Source organism: Balearica regulorum, chromosome 2 (assembly GCF_011004875.1).
Source record: "Balearica regulorum gibbericeps isolate bBalReg1 chromosome 2, bBalReg1.pri, whole genome shotgun sequence".
In the NCBI taxonomy this organism is placed as follows: domain Eukaryota; kingdom Metazoa; phylum Chordata; class Aves; order Gruiformes; family Gruidae; genus Balearica; species Balearica regulorum.
Window position 1 is genome coordinate 36,232,186 of NC_046185.1, and position 19,541 is coordinate 36,251,726.

A 19,541-nucleotide genomic window follows, 5' to 3' on the forward strand; every position below is an offset into this window, starting at 1 on the left:
AATGCTTCAGGGAAAAAAAAAAGGAATGCATTTAGGAAATAATAATAAAATGGAATTTGCAACAAATAGACCTATTGTTTCTGTGGTTAGTGAACAAACATATTTTTCTTGCAGAATTAAGAATTCTGAGTATGACTTTAATTCAGAACTGAAAAACAAAGAGGAACTTTCCATCTCCCTTTTCACCTTATAGGAGGTGCTGACAAAACTGGGTTTGTTCATGTTAATGGAAAATAGTTGGAGAAAAGACAGTCTAGCATTACCGAGCTGACTCATGTTATACAGTGCGCTGTATTTGTATCACTGGCAAAAATCTCAGTTATTGCTGTGAAAAAAAAATTGCAATAGTTTGTAAATTCTAACTTTTTTCTAGTAGCACTAAATGAAAGATAAGGAAGGCTTAAATAGTTGTGGGAGGACGAACTACGGAAAAATGCCATGTGTGTGAAATGATGTGTTTTATAGCCTTTACAGAATAAGGGGACTTGATTATTTTGTCAGCTCACTGGTAATCTCTCATTTCTACTGTGTTTTTCGTGCATCTTAGTCTTCTGAGGAACCACTGAGTATAGCTTTTATTGCCCGTTAGAGCGCTAGGAAGCTGCCCCTTATCATCACTGCTGCATTTGATTTGACTTGTTCATTTTTGTAAGCAAATTATTATTCGCACATCACAGTGAAGGATGATTATTTTTAATTTTTAGGCAGTCATGTGTCCATGCTGAGCTGGAGTAAAAGCTTGAATGTAAATTAGAAAAATTAGCTCTTTCTCAAGGATGCTTACATGTTGCAATTTACTCCTTTCATTTCACCCTCTGTCTTGCCAACAGCTAATTCTCCATATAACTTTGTTCAAAGACAATTACGTTGCATTCAGTGGGACTACTTTTATAAACAGTTCCTAACATGTTTATGCAGTTTTCGAGCTGAGGTTTTTGTGCAAAAAAAGTGATGCTCTCACTGATTCTTAAGCACCACAGACAGTAATAAAAATCCCCCTGTAAACTAATTTTTCAGTAGTTCGATTTAAAATATAAGACATTGCTTAAGTGAAAGCTGTTGTAGTCAGGAAAGCTACAATATTACTCTTAGATTAAGAGTAGATCTTGCAGCTCTGTGCTCGGTGTCACAGACCTGGTGTGTCAGTCTTTAGGGATAAGTGATGCCGTCTCTTTTGGGAACAGCATCTGCTTCAGATGATCGGGACACCAAAACTTAGCAGTATTTTTGTGTGGCGGTAATAAATAGAATTACCTTCCTGAGATTTCTAGAAGAGAAAAGTGAGGTAGAAGTTTTCAGCTGGGTGTTACAAAGTACGAAGAGAGAGATGACGGTATTAGATGTATTTAAAACTTACCTTCGTGTAGGAAACCTTCCCTTCCCCCTGCCAAACTACTTATTTATTTTGCAGTTAGAGTACTGAGGGTATTTATAGTTTACACTGTTTGTGTCTATAAATATATATATGCTATATTTTTCCCCCCGTTACATAATGCTTTTAAGATGCAACACATCTATTGAAAAAAACATGTATATCTTAATTTTGGAAAGCGAAAAATTGAGAAACACTAAGGTATTTGTTATCAAACTAGAGTTTGACCACTTCTTCCATGGAAAATCTCTGCATTCGTTTATGTCGTAGTTGTCAAGAACTATTTCAGAATCCTGTAAAATCATGGATTTATTCAAAAAGCTAAAGCAGTATCTACTTAAGATTAATAAAGTCTACTATGTCCTATTTTAAATTACACAAAATGAGCCTGGACTTCATACTGAAGTTGCTGACTTAAAACAAGTACAACTGCATGCAAACTAGCAAAGATGTCATTGGGGCCAGCAGTTCATACGCATTTTGACTAAGGACAATGGTTAGCAGCACGCACCTTTTCTTATAATGCATTACCCGTAGACCTTGATTCATTATTAATTTTATCCAGTGTCTCTCAAAAGAATATAATGAAATTGTCCTTCTCAAGCATACTGACGGGTTTTGTGCAGAACACATAAAATGGTTGATTTGTCACTTTTTTTGTTTGTATTTATGAAGGGCTTTCTACTTTTTCTCACGTGAGTAGCATGAGACAATAAGGGCTCCTGTCAAATGCTGCAAACTTCTGCCTCAGCCAGGGACGTCTCTAGGCAACAGCTGCTATGTGTAAGATAAAACTTGTGTGCAGACATAGGAGGGACATTGCCTGCTTCAAGGGGTTCTGATGTTGCACTGCAGTTGTTATGGGAAGAGCCATGCGGCGGCTTTCGGGAGCGATGGGATGCATCTTTTGCTTTAGCGAAGTGTGGTCTTTCTGGGCCTGTTTCTGATATTAAATATTTCAGTAGCATTTCCTACTTAGAGACACACATGCAAGCATCGCACTGTTCCATAAACATATTATATCTATTTTTTCTTAATTATGAGCACATCTGTAATTGCGGCACCTAAGCGCCCAGGAAATACTGTGTTCAGGATGGATCTGCTTTTCTTGTGCTAAAACAAGTGTGTGACACTGCATATGGAGTTAAAACCATATTGCAGAAGAAATAATTGTAAAAACATACCCAATAGCTTGTTAGGCATTTGATATTATGTAATAGGCCTGGTCCTTTACTTCTTATGACTCTTGAGATGCCAACTGCATCAGCAGGAATGCAGAATCAGGGCAAATTCAGCATGATGTAAACATATACAAATCCCACTGAAATCTCCATTCCAAACCCAGTGTTAGTGTGATTGTGGTTTAAAATTGGTGTTGGGTGTCAGTGATCAGCAACCTAGCCTGCACTGATTTGGTATGCAGTTAGCTGGAAGAACAAACCCAGAAAACCAAGTAAACAAACCTCTTTCAAATAGGTTTCAAATAGGTGAAGTGCTCAGCTGGCATAATTAGATTAGTTATTGAAATAAAAAAACTGCACTCGCTTAAACCAAATGAGGATCTGGTCCATGGTTATCAGCTGTAGGATAAGTTCATAGGTTAGACCATACCATGGGGTAATGATATACACTAATCTGAAGTCCAATCTTCAGACATCAGATAAAGAACTTTAAGGCACTGTTTAATGGCTGTATAAACACAGAGGACCCTTCTTTATCTTATATCCCCCATCTAGATCAATTATATGGCTTCAGTTCCCATACTGCCTACATGCCATACTATAGAAGAGATTAAAAATTCAAAGCCGATTCTTTTCTTGCAATGCATCATCAGCACCCTTTTCCTGATCATCTTAGCCCCTGTGTAATTTATCCCGTGTTTATCATCACATCATCAAGCTCTGTATGTGTGTGGGGGGATCTGTCTTAGTTTAATTAAATACAGAGACTGGGCACACTCCTGAAGTTATTACTTAGACAAAATTCCCATTAGGGACTGCAAACTCCAACCAATAGTAAAGCTGTTTCAGTAAGCTTTACTTTCAAAACAGCAAATTTTTTTCATATATTTGTGCTATTTGTTTGTTTCAAATAGTGAATGAAGTAGATTTAGCCAAAAAGTCACATGCGTCACTAGAAGTTGCAGTCGTATTTTTTAAAATAATTTTTTTATTTCCATAGTATCATTGAAATATCACTATTTTTGAGAGGCGGTTTTGAGTTACATTTTCCAGAGTCAGATGGTGCCTCACAACAAGAATATGATCATTTTTGAGGGTTCTTTCCAGAAAAAAAATGAGTGTCTGCTTCCTAAAAGTACGTGCCTGATCTTTTTCATGTAGCAGATGAAGCTCCTAGAGAGAGCGAAGCAAGACATGTCTTTAACTCTATATAGGATTGGGTAGGGTTTTTTAAAAAATGATCTTATCACCGGTAAAGACTTAAATGGTAAGCATTTTCCGGAGGATCATGACTGTTCCAAAACGCATATAGTTCAGAATGATTGCATAGCTTTGTATTTCAGGATTTCACTGAGTTTTACCTGACAAAACTGCACGTCTCCGTAATGAGTAATTTGTATTTCGTTCACAGTTTAATATAGAACATCATAAATAGTTTTCTTGGCGCGAGCTCTGGTTTGTGCCTCTAAAGAAGCGAAGGGACTGTGTTTGTGCTGGCTACGCAGACGGGCCCAATCGAAAGCTGCTTATTTTGACCTGGGTTCCCATATATGGTGTGTGACTGTCCCGAGATCCCTTTTCTCCGCTAAACAAAATGAAATCCTAGGTGCCTTTTCAGCTCGAGGTTGACTTGTAGCTTTGCAAACCGATCTGCTTTCCTGCAGTATTCCCAATGTACTTGCTACAAAATAATGTCTCGCTTACTGGGATGTAGTAGCCAGAAGACATTCCTCCTCTAGAAGTATTGCTTTCATTCACAGATTAGTTAATTGAAGGTAAGGATATATTAGCAGTTAATAACCACAGATTTCTATAAAGAGAAAAAGTTCTGTTTGAATCTATTTATACAGTATAAAGGTGGTTTATTTTATTTAGTACTGTAGACCTGGCATAATATTAAGACTTCTTTTTTTGGTACTGCGAATCGTTACGCTGTTTTCCTCATCATATTTGGATTACGTGTACTGAAAAAGTGTAAAAAAAAAAAATGTGTGACATGAATTGAAAGATAGTGCCTACAAAATGGAAATGCTCCGGAGAACCCTGGTCAAATTTAGTTATTGTGTACATTATAATGTTTTTTAACATAATGTATATATTTTTAAAAGTGGAGGTTTTTAAATTGTGAGCAACTAAAAGGGCTGTAATAGAAATGCATCATAAACCCATTTCAGTTTGATGGCTTACTAATTAAATAATTTAATTACTTATTGATTTGTACAAGCTAAGCTTTAAAGACTTACTTAATGCACAAATTTAACTCTATGCAACCGTCTCTCTCTTCTTTGGAAATACTTGTAAGGTCTATGGAAAGGGCCGTTACACGGTTTTAAATTTTAAAACTTCAGTGGGTGACTAGTAATAATTTAAAATACAAATTTGACTATATTTACGATTGTTTTTAGAAATACAGATATTTCACATATCTGCATGCTTTAAACCATTTTAAACGTTCCAGATACTTTATTTAATAAATACCTTTAAATTGGAGAAGGCTGGCTTAAATAGTTTTAGCAGACCCTTTCTTTACAAGGTTGCAAGAATCTCAGATATTTGAGAACAAATCTGTTACATATCCAATCAAAACGGCATGTCCGGACGTGCATGCTGGTTGTATGCTTAAGAGCCTCTGTGAGTATCCTGATTTAGCTTCTCTCATTGATATAATGTTGGTTTAATTCCAGTTATTCTATTAGTACGGCTTTTCTTTAAACCCGGCTTAGTAGAGGGGACGCATCTACACACAATTAAACTTTTTAAATGAGGAGGGACCCGAGGGGATTCATTACTTGTTCTGGGGTGAGGCTGAAGAAGGTGCAAAAAGGGGCTCTGGGGTGCGGGCTGGGCGCGGAGGGGGGGTGTGCCGGGCGGCCGCCGGCCAGGGGCGCGCAGCCTCCGCGCCGGTTCCGCGCAGCCGGACGGCGGCGGAGTGCGGCAGCCCCGGCTGCGTTTCGCCCAGGCAGGAAGGTTGACTTCAGACCGCGCAAGCCTCATTGCAGTTGTAGCTTTTAAACCAATAAGGTTAGGACAAGAGAATAGCTGCGGTTTGCATTACAAAAACAAAAACAAAACCCAAAGGGGGGGGGGGGGGAAAAAGGGGGAAAAAAAAAAAAGAAGAAGGAGAAGGGGAGTGAGGAGGAGAGAGGGCGCGGGAGCGGCGGCGTGCCCCCAGGCACTGCCTGGGCAGACCCACAAGGCTGAGCAAACAGACGGCAGGGCTGGAGGCAGCCTCCGCCGCGGCTTTGTCTGCCCGCCGCCGCCCCGGCCCCGGCCCCGGCCCGCGCCCCTCCGCCCCGGGGCGCGCCTGCCCCGCCGCGCCATGGGAGGCGCCGCCGCCGCCGCCGCGCTCTGAACCCGCGAGCGCGGAGGTTGCGCGCCGCGGAGACGGCGCGTCCCGGCACCGTGAGTACCAGGCGGGCGGCGCGGGCGCTGACAGCGGCGGGCGGCGGCGGCGAGGCGGGCAGCGCGGGGCAGCGGGAGAAGCGAAAGGGGGAGGAAAAGACCAGAAAAAGGCGGCGATTGCAATAGCTTAATTGGAATAGCCCGGAGTTCTGCAGCGGCGGGCATGAACCGTGCGCGGAGTTGCAGGGGTACTTTGTGCCGTCCCGGAGAAGAGCGACGCTCAATTATAAATCACTAGGTGCAGTAGTTAATTTTGGCCGTGTTTCAGGCTGGGGTTTGCAGGCTTCCCACAAAGCAGATGTTAGGCGGTTCTATCTGTTGTGATCGGCCAGGTTTTGGGGAATCTCCCGTTTGATATCCTAGAGTGCTAATGGTTCGGCAGACGGGAATAACGTGATGGTGAGATGTGCGGGGGGGGGGGGGGGGGGAAGGCACGTAATATAGGAAACCCGTCGATCTTTCTGAAAGAGACATGAGAGCGTGAGAAAAATAATAAAAAAATTGGAAGGAAGAATGCCTGACAGAGATTTTGACAGCGCTTTCTGAAGCAGGAAATCCTTTTGCTTAATATGTTTAAATTTTCCGAACACCAAGGAAAACACACAGATCCCCACAGGAGAACTTTTCAAGATGACAGAATAAACATCTACGCAACTGAAATATTTGACGTTTATTGACATTTTCGGTGGCTTATTTAGAACGATGATCTCAGAACGAGGGAGTTAAAGACCTTTTGAAGTCTCATTAAATTTACATCTTGCTTTGGAGCAATGGAGACCCACAAAACCTTCCCAAGTCTGTATTTCTCCTGGTGCTTCTGACAAACACCGACAAGGGACAGGACTGTCCTTTGCGGTGAAAAGTTTATTCTGGAAGAGTAAAGGTGTTAGTGCCTTTAAAAGTGTTTCTTAGAAGGTGGTTGGGTTTCGGTGGGTGGTTTTGGGTTGGTTTTTTTTTTGGTAGGTAAACATTTAAAAATGAGGCAAGCAGAAGAGATAAAAGCTTTCAAAAAAAAAAAAAAAGGACAGTATATTTCGTATAATTTGTTTAAATGTAAAAATGATCACAGAGAGAAATTTGGGGAAAGAAGTGGAAACGCCGTGTAGTGTATCACTGGAAGTTTTTAACGTTAGATGCCATGCGTAATTTTTTCTTTTCCATCCCATACTGAGATGGTTTGCAAAGCATCTGCCAGACTGCTGCTGTGTAAAATAAATAAATAACATGTATATCTCTCTGTAAATATAGTTATGTGTGCGTGTGTATGCACACGATACACTTTTATGTATATAAACACGTATGCACACAGCGTTTTACGTGACACGCGGTATTTGGCCAAGCACCTCGCTGCTGTCGGAGTTTTCCCAAGGCCTGGTAGGGTCTGGAAATGAGCAGCCGTCCCCTCTCAGCAGTTCTGCGCAGTGGCAGACGGCTTGAGTCACGCTTCGCCTTTGGAGAGCGGAGAAAAAAAGAATGAGTAATCATTTTTGTTTGAATCGCAATAAGTATGAAATACTTTTCGGGAGCCAAAAAAATCTTGTGAAAGCAGAAAGACATTCTTAAATGGCTGGTCATAATAGGAGCATTGTCACATTGTAGGACTTCTTTCTTAAAGGGAAGAAAGTGTTGGGGTTTCAAAACGTTTCATTCATAAGCATATGAAATGAGCATGCAGGATAGCACTTTTAGAAGAATTTAAACTAGTAATTAAAAATGAAATAACTGTAATTACCTGCTTCTGGTTTAATAAGCACGATTTGTCTTTGATGTGAGTATCTAGTGAAAAAGCTCTACCTCCTCTCTTAGAGCCCAGCCATGTGATTATTGGAAGAGTGAAAGTATTACCAAGTTTCATGTCTTGCCAGCAAGGTGCCTTTTTGTAGCCAATTTGCATTTTAGTTTTGTAACATTTTGGCTGTTGAAGCCCTTAGGTCTGTGGGTACTGATTGCATAGCGCTTTTAAGGAGGCAAAGAGCGCTGTTGGGGAAAAGTCCTCTTCTCTCCCTCCTTTCCCCCCTGCTAAAAATGACAGATTTTTTTTTTTTTTTCCCTAAGGAGGAACACTCTGATTTGAAAACTGCCATTGTCTTTGAAATTTGCTTCTTTAAAGTAGAACTGTGTTTTAAGAAAAAGCAAATGTGCTGGCTATAGTTTTCTGGGTTAACTTATTTTCACTTAGAAAATTTCTTTTCAGCTGGAAAAATGTTTTAAATTATGGCCATTTAAAAAAAAAAAATTGCTCCTAGCAAGCGAAAATACTGTGGAAAACCTGTAATTTAGACAAGTACCTACATTTTATTTGCTCTATGCTGCTGAAATTTAGAATCCCTTCCCATTTACAGTTTACTTTTCACAGAACATTATTAACTTTTTGGCTTCATACATGATCTTCTGTCAGATGCTTTTGATTTGTAATTTAGCAAAGTATAATAAACAGTGCAAAAGTCATGAATTTTCCTCCGCATCCTGAGCTCTGTGGTAGGGAAAATGTGATAAAATGTGTACCTTAAGTCTTGTTTGATGATCTCTCAAAGCAAGTTTGCCTTCTGGAAATAATTTCTGGGGTTGAAGAGCATGGTATTAACAGATTTAATGTGGCTATTCAATGGATTGGTGGAGTACTATGTGAGGTTTAACAAAATGAGAGAGACAAATTGAACATCAACAAAACCTACATCTGTGAAGAATTATAAATTTAATTAGAAAAAAGGCAAACTTAAAAGACCTCATTAACTAATCAGAAGTTGATGGTACTGATTTAAGATTCTTAAATGGATGAATTTTAAGTAGCTTTACTATCATTGTCCGTTTTTTTCTCGCCATGTACTATGTAGTGCCCAGATCTGCAATCTGTATTAAAGAGAAAGATGTCAAAGTTACTTACAACAATCAAATTATACACAGTAATATTTTTTAGGTATTAAGGAGAATGTGTATGTCATTTAGCATATAAGGCATTTTTAGTTTAAGCAGAGAGCAGAGTATAAAGGGTGAGTGACAGCTCCTTTTTTCTCTTTTCGATTTTTTTTTTTTTTTTAATGTGCCCCTTTGGCTGGCTGGGTAATGCTGTTGCTTTTTTTTTTTTTTTTTTTTTTTTAACTTTTTGTTTGATATGTGAGTTATGTTGCAGAACTTCAATTATCCAGAAATCTGTTGGCAAAATGGGAGAATGTATGAGAGCAAGCACACGCCACCCAGAAATGTTTTTATTCTATGAACTGGTCGTCATAAGTGTGGTTCCTTACTACGTTGTAATTTTGTACTACACATAAAAAACTGAAAGCATGTGAAGTGTAGCATTTTGTAAACTGTAACTAATTTCACTCACATCTGTGTCTAATTGTTGTCTGCATTCGCATTCTTGAGAGTAGATTTATTTTTCCTGGACCACTCTGTGGATTCAGCTGACCAGCCTAAGTGAGGATTAGTTGTTTTAAAGTTATTTTGATTAAAGAGTCATTTTTAAATATGGTAACGTGCAACACATGGTTTAAATAATCCTTGAGACACAAAGGAATATATCTAAAGTATGTCTAATGAAAATGAAGATTGTGGATATGAACTTTCACAAATCATAGAGTGTTAGAGGACATATAAGGTATATATTTAATTCACAATGAATGAGCTGGATTTTTTTTTTCCCCTCTCCCATGAATCCTGAGATGAAATCTCTCTCACTATACACACACGTGCACATATATGTATATATTTGTAAGTGTACAGAAGTTGTAATTGTTTTTAATTTGGGTAAATAAAATAGTGAAGATTAAGTATTTTAGAGTTTAGTGAAGTATGACTAATACTGTAGGACACTTTGGAAAATACTAGTTAATTAAAGCATCTAATTGAAAAAGGAAGTTTTTTCTTTTATAAAAGATATGTTTTAAAGGATCCTGTGCAAGAGGGAGTGAAGATAGCTCTGTAAGCAAACTTAGTTCTCACCTATAATTTTTTCCAGGTGTTTAGAAGTAACAGCAGAAACATATCCTAAGGCACTCTACTGCAGTTTCTGGGGTAAAGAACTGCGGAAAAAAAAAAAAAAAAAAGACAAAATGCACAGTTTTGAATGTATCTGCTCATCTAGTTTGATTTGGCATGTGACAATGTATTGAAAAGCACATTATGCAGTACTTTAAGTACCCAGTTATAAAAAGATTGATGTTTTTCAGCATGCATTATTGCATGCTTCTTGACATCATTTGTAATGTTCTGCGTTGCCTGGCTGCCCCTAGCAGTTGTTTACTCTTGCTAGTAGTAATTCTGTCTGTGATTAAAAATAACAAAAAACCCCACAACCCTACAGACACGTAAGTAGGATTTGCTTGGATGATTTTTATGGCACTTAAAATGCCTCATCTCTCTTGTCTTTGCTCTGTGATCATTTAAGAGATGTCGGTTCAGGTTGAATGAAAACGCACATGAAGGATTCTCAATGCAGACATTAAGAGGATAGATATATACATATATATATACCTTGCCCAGAGAAGCTTTTGTGTGCTTTTAAGCTGACGGTGTCTAGCAGCGTAGCTTCACCTGAATTTTATCACCTGCTGACAATCGTCACTGGCTACAGGGAAGTCTGTTAGCAAAGTAACAATGTTTTTCTAATAGGATATGAAAATCTATTACTCACCTGAGTTATAAAAGGAGTTGTTTTATTAAACTGGAAAATTATTGCTGGGCTTCCCAGTGGAACCAGGTTCTTTTTCTTGATGAGTGACCTCAGAGGTAAATGCTACGGCTTCCTCCTATTTATCTAGCCAGAAGTGTTCTTTTAAGTCATTTTATCAGAAATCTCATTAGTGACTGGAATTTTTACAAGTAAGACCTTGTGCAATAACATGTGGGATTTTTATTTTAATTCACCCTGGCTGAAGATGGGCTCGTTTTGGAGATAGTTGTGTAATAATGTTGGTGATATATTGAAGATCTTTACCCTATTGTAGACCTGCCCCTTGTTGTGTGTCACGTCCCCCCCCCAAAAAAAAAAAATTAGTGTCAGCCGCTCCATCTTGCTTCACCCCTTGCCTTTGGGGTGAGCTGAGTTGCGGGTTCCCTGCTGCCCAGGCGTGGAGGAAGGATGGTGAAGAGGAAGGCCAACGTGATGAGGGCAAGGAGCTGTCAAGAGTTAAGGGGATGGGAGGGAGAGAGAACCTGGCCGACGATAACAAGAGGCGAGAGGGGTGGAGGATGCTGGGGGGCTCGGGGCTGGAGCGGCTGCCGTGGCTCCCGCTGCCCTTGGCGGGGCGGCGCGGTGGGGTTACCTTCGCGGGGGTGCCGTGCCGTGCCGTGCCGTGGGAGGAGTGAGCCCCTCTGCAGCTGTCACGAACCCCTGATGAATCACTATCCCGTCACTTGGCCGCCGTCCCCCGGCGCGGGGAGGAGGGAGGGAGACCTGCCGAGGAAACAACAGTTGAGCCTTCAATTTAAAGACAATATGCCTTTCACGGGCACCGCACCCTCCTCCTCTCCTTTTGGGTTTAAAGGACAGAATTGTCATCTGTGGTGATATCCTTTCTTTAAATTAAGGCCTCGTAGTAAAGCGGAGTAACAGAGGCTTCTGTTTGTTTCCCTGGTTTGCAGGTGCAGAAGTCCCAAACCAGTTCAGATGTTGCTGTTTCCTCAAGCTGCAGGTAAGGATTTGACTGAATATTGCTATTTTTCTGCAAGCCTTTTATTCTTTTTTCTAACTTCAGCTGATAAGAAAATATTTGTTCTTCTTTTCCGCATTAAGCAGATGAGTAAGTGCTACCGTGTCGCTTTTACGTGCTTGCAACCAAGTCTGTAAACCACGAGCACGTACACTTTTTCATTAAATTGTTTGACTTTATAGTAGATACTGGCTTTTCAAACTCATTGCGATATTGTCCTTTTTTATGTGTAGAGTGGTTTAGGTAATGAAACATAAAATGAAGGATTTAGTGATAAACTCTCAGTTGAAATGTGAAAACTTCATAGCTGAAATGACACTTAGGCTTAAGGATATTTATACCATCACTGTGGGAGGAATTTTATATTTAATTTTAATAGTCTTTAAAAGTCATTTCTTTTAAACTGAAAAAATTACTGGTTCAAATGTCTTGGAGGTGCAGTAACCTGTGACATTTCTACTGGGAGCAATTACTTAGACTGAGTACGTCAAATAACATTATCAGAAGTTTTAGGTATAAAGAAACGGAAGGATGGGGCGTTTCAATCATAAGCTTCCCCAGCACCAACCAAGGGATATGTCGTGGCGGTGGTGGCTGTTTGCCTTCTTATATAAGGCTATTAAAAACACAAATTGGCAATATTCAGCTGCTTGCGTGCTGTATAAACATTTAATTTTTGCTTTGAATGGGAATTGCTCTCTTCTTATTTTGACTAAGCGTCACCTGCTGAGATACAGCAGAGTGCTAAGGCATACTAACGCCTATATGGATTCACTGTATGTTGGTCATATTCCTTTTCAATTGGGCACGCTTTATGTAATCCACAAAGCAAACAAGTGAGCAGACACAATAATGTTTTAATGCTGCATTTGTTTCAACGGAAACAGAGGAACAATTAAGTAGTTTGCCAGAGTAAACACATACATCAGGAATATCTCATTCCCTGTCAGTAGATGATAGGTTTCCACAATTGCTTCAAGTGTTTTATTTGGTTTGGAGGCCCATTATATTGCCACTGAGTGGTAAATCTTGAAAAAGCAGAGTGTTAATTTGTTGTTAAGAGAATATATGTCTTCATATATTGGTGAATCCGTCTATGTACGTATCTTAAAAATACAAGGTGACACGAATGTTTAAAGTACAGTACTTGGTATCTAAATTTTATTCTGTTAGAAGCTGCAAAAATAATTACAGTAGCTGGTCAGTCATGGGGCGGGGAGGGCTGGGCTACAAAATGAGTTTAACGCTAGAAAATACCAAGTTGGGAGAAGCTGCTCATTTTTTGCTGAGCGTTTTCAGGACGTTGATTAATAGCGGGCTGCGTCCCATTTAGGTAATTCCTCTGTAATCCATGCTGAATATGTCACTAAAACAAGTTGCATCTTGTTTTCAGGTCTATGGAAATGCAGGATCTAGCCAGCCCACATAGCCGACTAAGTGGTAGTAGTGAATCCCCCAGTGGTCCAAAACTTGATAACTCCCATATAAATAATAATTCCATGACACCCAATGGCACAGAAGGTGAGCCACTATTTTTTTAGTGTTTCATAGTTTGGTTTGTTTCCTTGTTGCATTGGTGTTCTAGCAGTCAGTAAGCCATATGGAAAAAATGTTTTACTATTTTAGGTGTTATGTGTTTATGTAATACAGCGATGGTCAATGTTTATCAGTAGCTACTATTACCAAGTTTCAGCAATAGCTTTCATTCCAGGTTTATGTTCCTTTTGTGGAGTTTGAATGGACTGAGCAGGTAGTATGTGCAGAGCTTAGGAAAAAAAAAAAATAATCCCCCAAGCCCCAAAAGGGTAGTTTAGTGATGAGAAAAAATAGGAGGTGTTTACAATTATTGTACTACAAAATATAATGTTTCGGTCTTTCTCACTATTTCGGTATTTCTTTATGTTGTCACTTTTTGCAAGCTCCTAAGGCTATGAAAATTTTGTCAAGTAGGCTAATAAAACTGAGTGTTGAAATTTCCTCAGGCTAGCTTGCTGCTCTGATGGAGTGGCCAAAATTCAAACAGGTGTAGTAATTCAATGGGGTAAGCTGATACCTATTTTTCAAGAAGCGGTCAGGCAGTTGATAAGTTATGTTTGTTCTCAGTAGAATACTAACAGCAGAACAACCTAACAGCTTTGCCGGTAATATAATACACATATATACATATAATAATACAAATAATGAAAGACAGAACAGTTTCTATAATAAGCAGTGAAAAATACTCTTTCCTGTAACATTTACATGGCAACAGTAGGAAAGATCGTACATGACATTTGGCTAGTTATGTGCATAGAGATTTTAATGCATTACTAGAAAAGAGAATCACACAGCTTCGAATATGCTTTTCAATATAGATGTATAGTTAGACAACTGTTGTAGCAAAGATACGCCTTTTTTTTCCTAAGAACTGGGTCATATTAGTGCTGTCAGACTGTTTAGGATTATGGACATGCATTGCATTCTTCGAGGAAAGGCATATGTCAATCAAACAAATGTCGCCCCCCCTCAATTCCCCAAACATTTCTGTTATTCATTCTAATTGGAGCCCTCTGTAGTGGGGGGGGTTTATGGGTTATCAGATTAACAGGCGATTGTGCCAGAGGTGCATATAATTTACTTTTTGCTATTGCTGTAAAAGTATTGCTGCAATCAAATTTTAAGCCATTTGAAAAAGAAAAAAAAAGTAGCTTTTTAAAGAATAAATAAAGTGCTTAATGTGTTAATGTAGTTTAAGCAGAAAAATATTTCATGTCCACAGATGAGTCTTCTTCCTTTTTAATACCCAAGTATGCTAATGTATTTTTATGTTCTATTATCAGGTATATACCAGTTTTGGTACAGGATAAAATTGCTCGACTCTTTCAAATTAAAATTCCTCTTGCTTACAAAAGCCTTTGCTGTAAACTTCACCAGCTTTTGTAACTAACTTCTGTGTAATACGAAGGTTCTTTAGTAGCACAAAAATAGAGAATGTTCCTTGAAAGACTGACAGACACTCACCATCTGGCTCGACTTCTGTTCTAAGTAGTTGTTGTGTGCAGGCATACACTCTAGAAAATGGGGTGCTTAATATTACTTTGTCAGGAAATTAGCTGTAAATTGTATCTATTCATGGACTGACCTCAGGTAGCAAATAATTTTCGAAATAGTATCCCAACTTCTAGGTAGGTATCAGAGTTTACTGAAGAAAGTAAATTAAACCACAGTAACTTATTTATTTGACATTAGAATTTTGCAGTTCCGGCTTATTCATTTTGGGTGAATTCTACCCAGAAAGCTCTAAGTTGCAATGCACGTTTACCTTCTGAGACGAAGCCAAACAGTTTTCTTTTCTTTGCAATTTTCCCTCAGGTGACATGACCCTGCTCAGCACTGCAGACTGGTTGCTAAGCCCTAGCGCACAGACCCCCGCAGGTTTGGGTGGCTGCGGTGGGCGCAGCAGGCGTGGGCGCTCAGCATGCGTTTTCAGATGTTGTCCAGAAAGCGTCCTGAGAAATAGCTTGTGCTTGGCGATTCTGGTCTAAACTTTCTAAATTGAAAATTCCTGTCTCTGATTGCTCTTAAGTGACAAATAAGGAAAAGTTTTTGAAAGAAATGTAATCGAATAATTTATTTCTGAATTAGATGTGTGCCAGGAGACAAAATTCGTGAGCAAAGCAGATGCTTAAGAATCTGAAGGTGGAATTTTTGCTGTTAATCTGTTTTATCTTGAGGAAATGTTTGGTTTGAGTTCCTTGAGCTGCTAAACAGGCTTAAGAAAAAATGGAGTGAATGAAGCCAGGGTTTCTTATTTTTTTTTAATGAAGGGTGAAGTAAAATTATTTTTTCTGAGATTCTTTAAGCAGAATCCTGCTGAGACACAAGCGGCAGACTGTAAGGATGCAGTCGTAAGGGCTTGCCAAACACCTTTTTCTTAAAATCTTGCTGTGTTTTGCTTGCGTGTTGCATGTGAAGTGGAGATGTGGGTTGCTGAACCTTACGTTAACACATATTAAATATAATATGTGAAACCAACTTCTAATCTACTATGCACTTATTCTCACTAACATGAAAGAGCCCTCCTTTTCTGGCGTAAGGGACCTTCATGTGAACGAGAAACAGACCCTCCAGGTATTTGCATGTCATAAATATCTTGTAAAGATATGTTAAATTTGATTTGACTATGGGTGTGATTTAGGCAAGTTTCCATACCCTGAAGTGCAGGATATGTTCACTAGATGAGGAGGAGTTAAAAAAAAAAAAAAAAAAAAAAAGGGCAGAAAACCCCCCACCCCTGTCCCAAAGTGAAATGGCCCTGTTTCAAACAAATATGTTCATTACTTCCTCTGAGGCACATTTTCAGACTTGTCTCTTATTGATGTTGTTCTACAAGAGGATGTGGTTGGAAGATAGCTCACTGTTATTAGCTAGTATTTTTAGCTTCACACTTAGTGGTGAGTTTTCAAAGCATTGAATGGGGATTTAGTTGTGTGATTGAGTCTGAGTTTAATCTCTGCATGCAGCTTTGATACAATAACTCTTTGTGTGCAAACTTACCATAGTGCAGAACTGACCAGGTAGTGTTGGCCAAGGACTGCAGCTGAAGAAATTTTGGGGGGGGGAGGGTGTTGGATGACTGCTATTTATTTCCTTCTATCTAAAAATATTTGACAAGTCAGATTTACTACTTCTTGTCTGAGATAGCAATTCTTCTACATGATTCTCTTAGAGCATAGTGATTTCCGTGGAACTTATGCTTTTAAGTTTATTGCAGGTCATGAGACAGTCTTCATAACTCTGGTTGTATGTGTGGTGAGGGGAAAAGTAGCATTTCCTTAACATCTTGTTTAAAAAAAAATCATAGCTAATAAGAAGTGATTACTTTGCTGGTGTTTGGTTTTTTTCTTCCTCTTCTCCAGCCCAGGCAGCATAGTCTTCAAACCAGTGATGAGGAAGTAACAAGGAAATTATAGACTCTGACTCGTCAGAAATTTCCCAGGATCAAAGGCAGAGGAGTAACACTAAAACGTCTGGCTAAAGACACTCAGAAAAATCAGTCCTGGCACGCCGAGGTGGTGTTGATGATATAAATACTGCAGTGTTTGAGTTTTCCATGATCTCTTTAAGCGTTTTTCCACAAAATACCCCCTGTTGTAGGGAGCAGCAGACACTGGACACCACTAAAAATTTGGCCCTATATGACTTGCCTGAGAAAATCTGTTTAAAAAAAAAAAAGAGGGAATTGAAGTAGGGTTCAAAATGTTCGTAGTTGGGCCTTATCTCTAATCTTCCTTTGTTAGCGAATTGCTGTGGTGGGTTGATGCTGAAGGAGTTAAAGAAACAATAACAACAGAAGCTCATAAAATTGTCATTCATTAAGCTTATCAGACAGCTAGTGGCTTTCCAACAACAGTGCTCACTTTGGTAGATACCCTTTAGAGGGGAAAGGCTGCAAGTAATCAATAAATTTGAAAGGAGAAGCAAAGCTGTTTTCCATAGCGGACAACTGCATCCAGTTTCTGCCTACAGCCATCTTTACTTTTATCTAAAGAATGTAAATCAGTTCTGATGGATTACATAGAGGGAGAAACAGAAGCCTGCGGCCCATCATGGTAATGTTTTATGCAACTGGAAAAGAATAGATGAAAATTGGGAGAAAGAGATGTGGTTTTCCAAGCAACTACACTTCATTCATGTTAGGAGAATGGAACTGCCTCTGCCCTCATTTTTGAGTGCTCAGAAGGAAGAAGAGAAGGCATTTTCATATCAAGCGGGAAGGGAAAATGGATAACAAACTGAAGATCAGATTTTCAAAGATATGTATAGGAAGGGAGGCTTCAAAGGGAGCTGGACATCAAAATTCCTTGGAAAAAAAAGGGTTCTCGCTCTTTAAGTACCTGCTGCAACATGAGAATGAGATCCCACACAAAGGCATTCAAAGCTCCCCACTACGTGACTATCTGATGGGTGGCCATTAGAAAGGTTGTTTTAAATCTGGTGAACGTAAATCCATCTTCAAGTTTTCAAAAGGCAGTGCTGTGTAGCACATTTGCTGTTGAGCTGCAATATTATAGAATGGAGAAAAAATTGTTTTCAGTATTTTCCGAAGTAATGGTCAGTGAGATGTTGAAATCCATAGAGAGGGTATGAACTGGTCATTGTTATGGCACATGATGTAGATTTCTGCAAGTAGATGGTATGTTGAGTATTCGTTGTAATTCTAAGAATACTTTGTAGCACTCAAAATAGTCTTTCATTATTTCAATCAAACCTGCACATTGGCAGTGAATAATTTTTAATTTTGTATAAATTATTCATAATTTTTAATAGTTATTCATAATTTTGTGTACTTTGGGGTGCAAGGTTGTGGTAAGTGATGGCAATCAGACAAAATGATCCTCCTTTGGGAGATGTTTTGGTTCTGGTACCTTTTAATTGCTCGTTTCTGGAGTTTCTGCCAGTTATGTATGCTGAAGTTTCTAGAGTTGTGTTTGTGATGAAGATGGTATGAAACTTGTACTTGATGCAGGAATACCTCCATATTTAGACATCCTGAAATAATAGCTGGGTAAAGATGAATGTAATCTTTGCATTTCAGTGGGGTGTTAGTATCAAGAACTATTGATGCTAACTTCTTTACTCTGCCCCAGAAGAGCACAAGAGGACAGGTGTGTGGCCAGAGGCAAAGACCGCAGTGGTCCCAGGCCCCAGACTGGCAAAAGCAACCTGGTGGTCCGTAGGGGCTAGTAATCTGGTCTTCAACCAGCTGCCACTTCTGAAGGATAAAAATCAGATACACATCACTTTGCCCATTTATGTGAAGGCAAGGGGCTGACTTGGACTATCTTTTCTTCCCTGCTCCTCACTTTTTTCTTCTTGCTGTATTACATTGGCTTCCTTCCAGACTCTTTGTCTTATCTGTGCTTTTATTCTCCTCAGAGTCCTTCCACCCGTTCTGACCACATGTAGCATAATGCTCTATTATTCCTCTTTCTTAGGTTTTTGGCCAGTGAAATAACTTGTCTACTCCTCTGCTGGCGCAGTCCAGCAACTCCTGTTGCAAGGTCTTGAGGAAGAGACTGGCTCATAAATATTTGTGTATTTATTGTCTTTTCTGTATGTATGTGCATTTGTTTGTGAAAGCTTCAGGAGTTTGTTTTCCCCCATAACATTTTCCTGAAAGAAAGGACCTCATTTAAATGAAAGTCAATGGCAGTACTGGTTCCCACAGACATTTGAGGGAAAGAAAAAACTCCAAATGACAAAGAACTTAAAAAAAAAAAAAAAAAAAGAAAAAGAATGGAACATCTTGGAAGCACCATTATTTTAGTATTTATTTTTGCAAGCTTCTCATAAATGTCTTCGCAGCACATGCCTTTCCAGACTGTGGATGGAGCGTGGTGGTGTAAGAGCACCCTCTGAGCGTGCCTGAGGGTCCCAGAGCTTTGCTGGCACAGTAGCTTTGCACAGGCTGCAGGATGTCAAGAATCTGTGAAGATATTCGCCACTTCACTGAAAACTGTAACTGCAACACATCTCACTAGGTGTGGCGTCTCTCCAGTGGGACCAGCCTGTCATGCATGATCTGCATGTGTGCAGTCGCATGACTGCACAGCATAAGATAGAAATATCATATGCCTGGCCAGTAATACAGACAAGAAGGAAATCCAGCCCCTGCTGTCAGTGTGCACCAGGAGAAACTCCAGGGTACAGGAGCAGGACATCTAAATCTAGTCTTAACATCACACCTCAATAGACAATAGGGTGATATTTGAAGAGCCTTAGGAACTTCAGAGACTTGTGACCCTTCAGATGATTTAGGACTTCCATTTGCATCCTGTAGTCTTCTGAGGGGTTTTGCTTATCATAGGTAGATAAAAAAGCATGAAACTTGGTTACACTTCAGTGTTAGTTGGATCATCTGACCCCTGGTCAGTGAGTGAAGTACCTGTGCCA

General features: G+C 39.5%; 1 protein-coding gene across 9 annotated transcripts in view; it reads left to right on the forward strand.

The window, feature by feature from the left end:
• EYA1 (EYA transcriptional coactivator and phosphatase 1) overlaps positions 1–19,541 on the forward strand; it is a 169,773-nt gene that overhangs the window by 71,092 nt on the left and 79,140 nt on the right. For 5 of the 9 annotated variants that reach the window (XM_075743899.1, XM_075743901.1, XM_075743900.1 and 2 more), the window contains 2 exons: positions 11,539–11,588; positions 13,000–13,127. In XM_075743899.1, coding sequence (XP_075600014.1) covers positions 11,539–11,588; positions 13,000–13,127 — 178 coding nt within the window. Of the gene's footprint in view, positions 1–4,161; positions 4,329–5,899; positions 5,956–11,538; positions 11,589–12,999; positions 13,128–14,957; positions 15,021–18,342; positions 19,130–19,541 lie in introns of those variants that run through there. The other 4 variants (XM_075743908.1, XM_075743905.1, XM_075743903.1 and 1 more) reach the window with 4 other exon arrangements.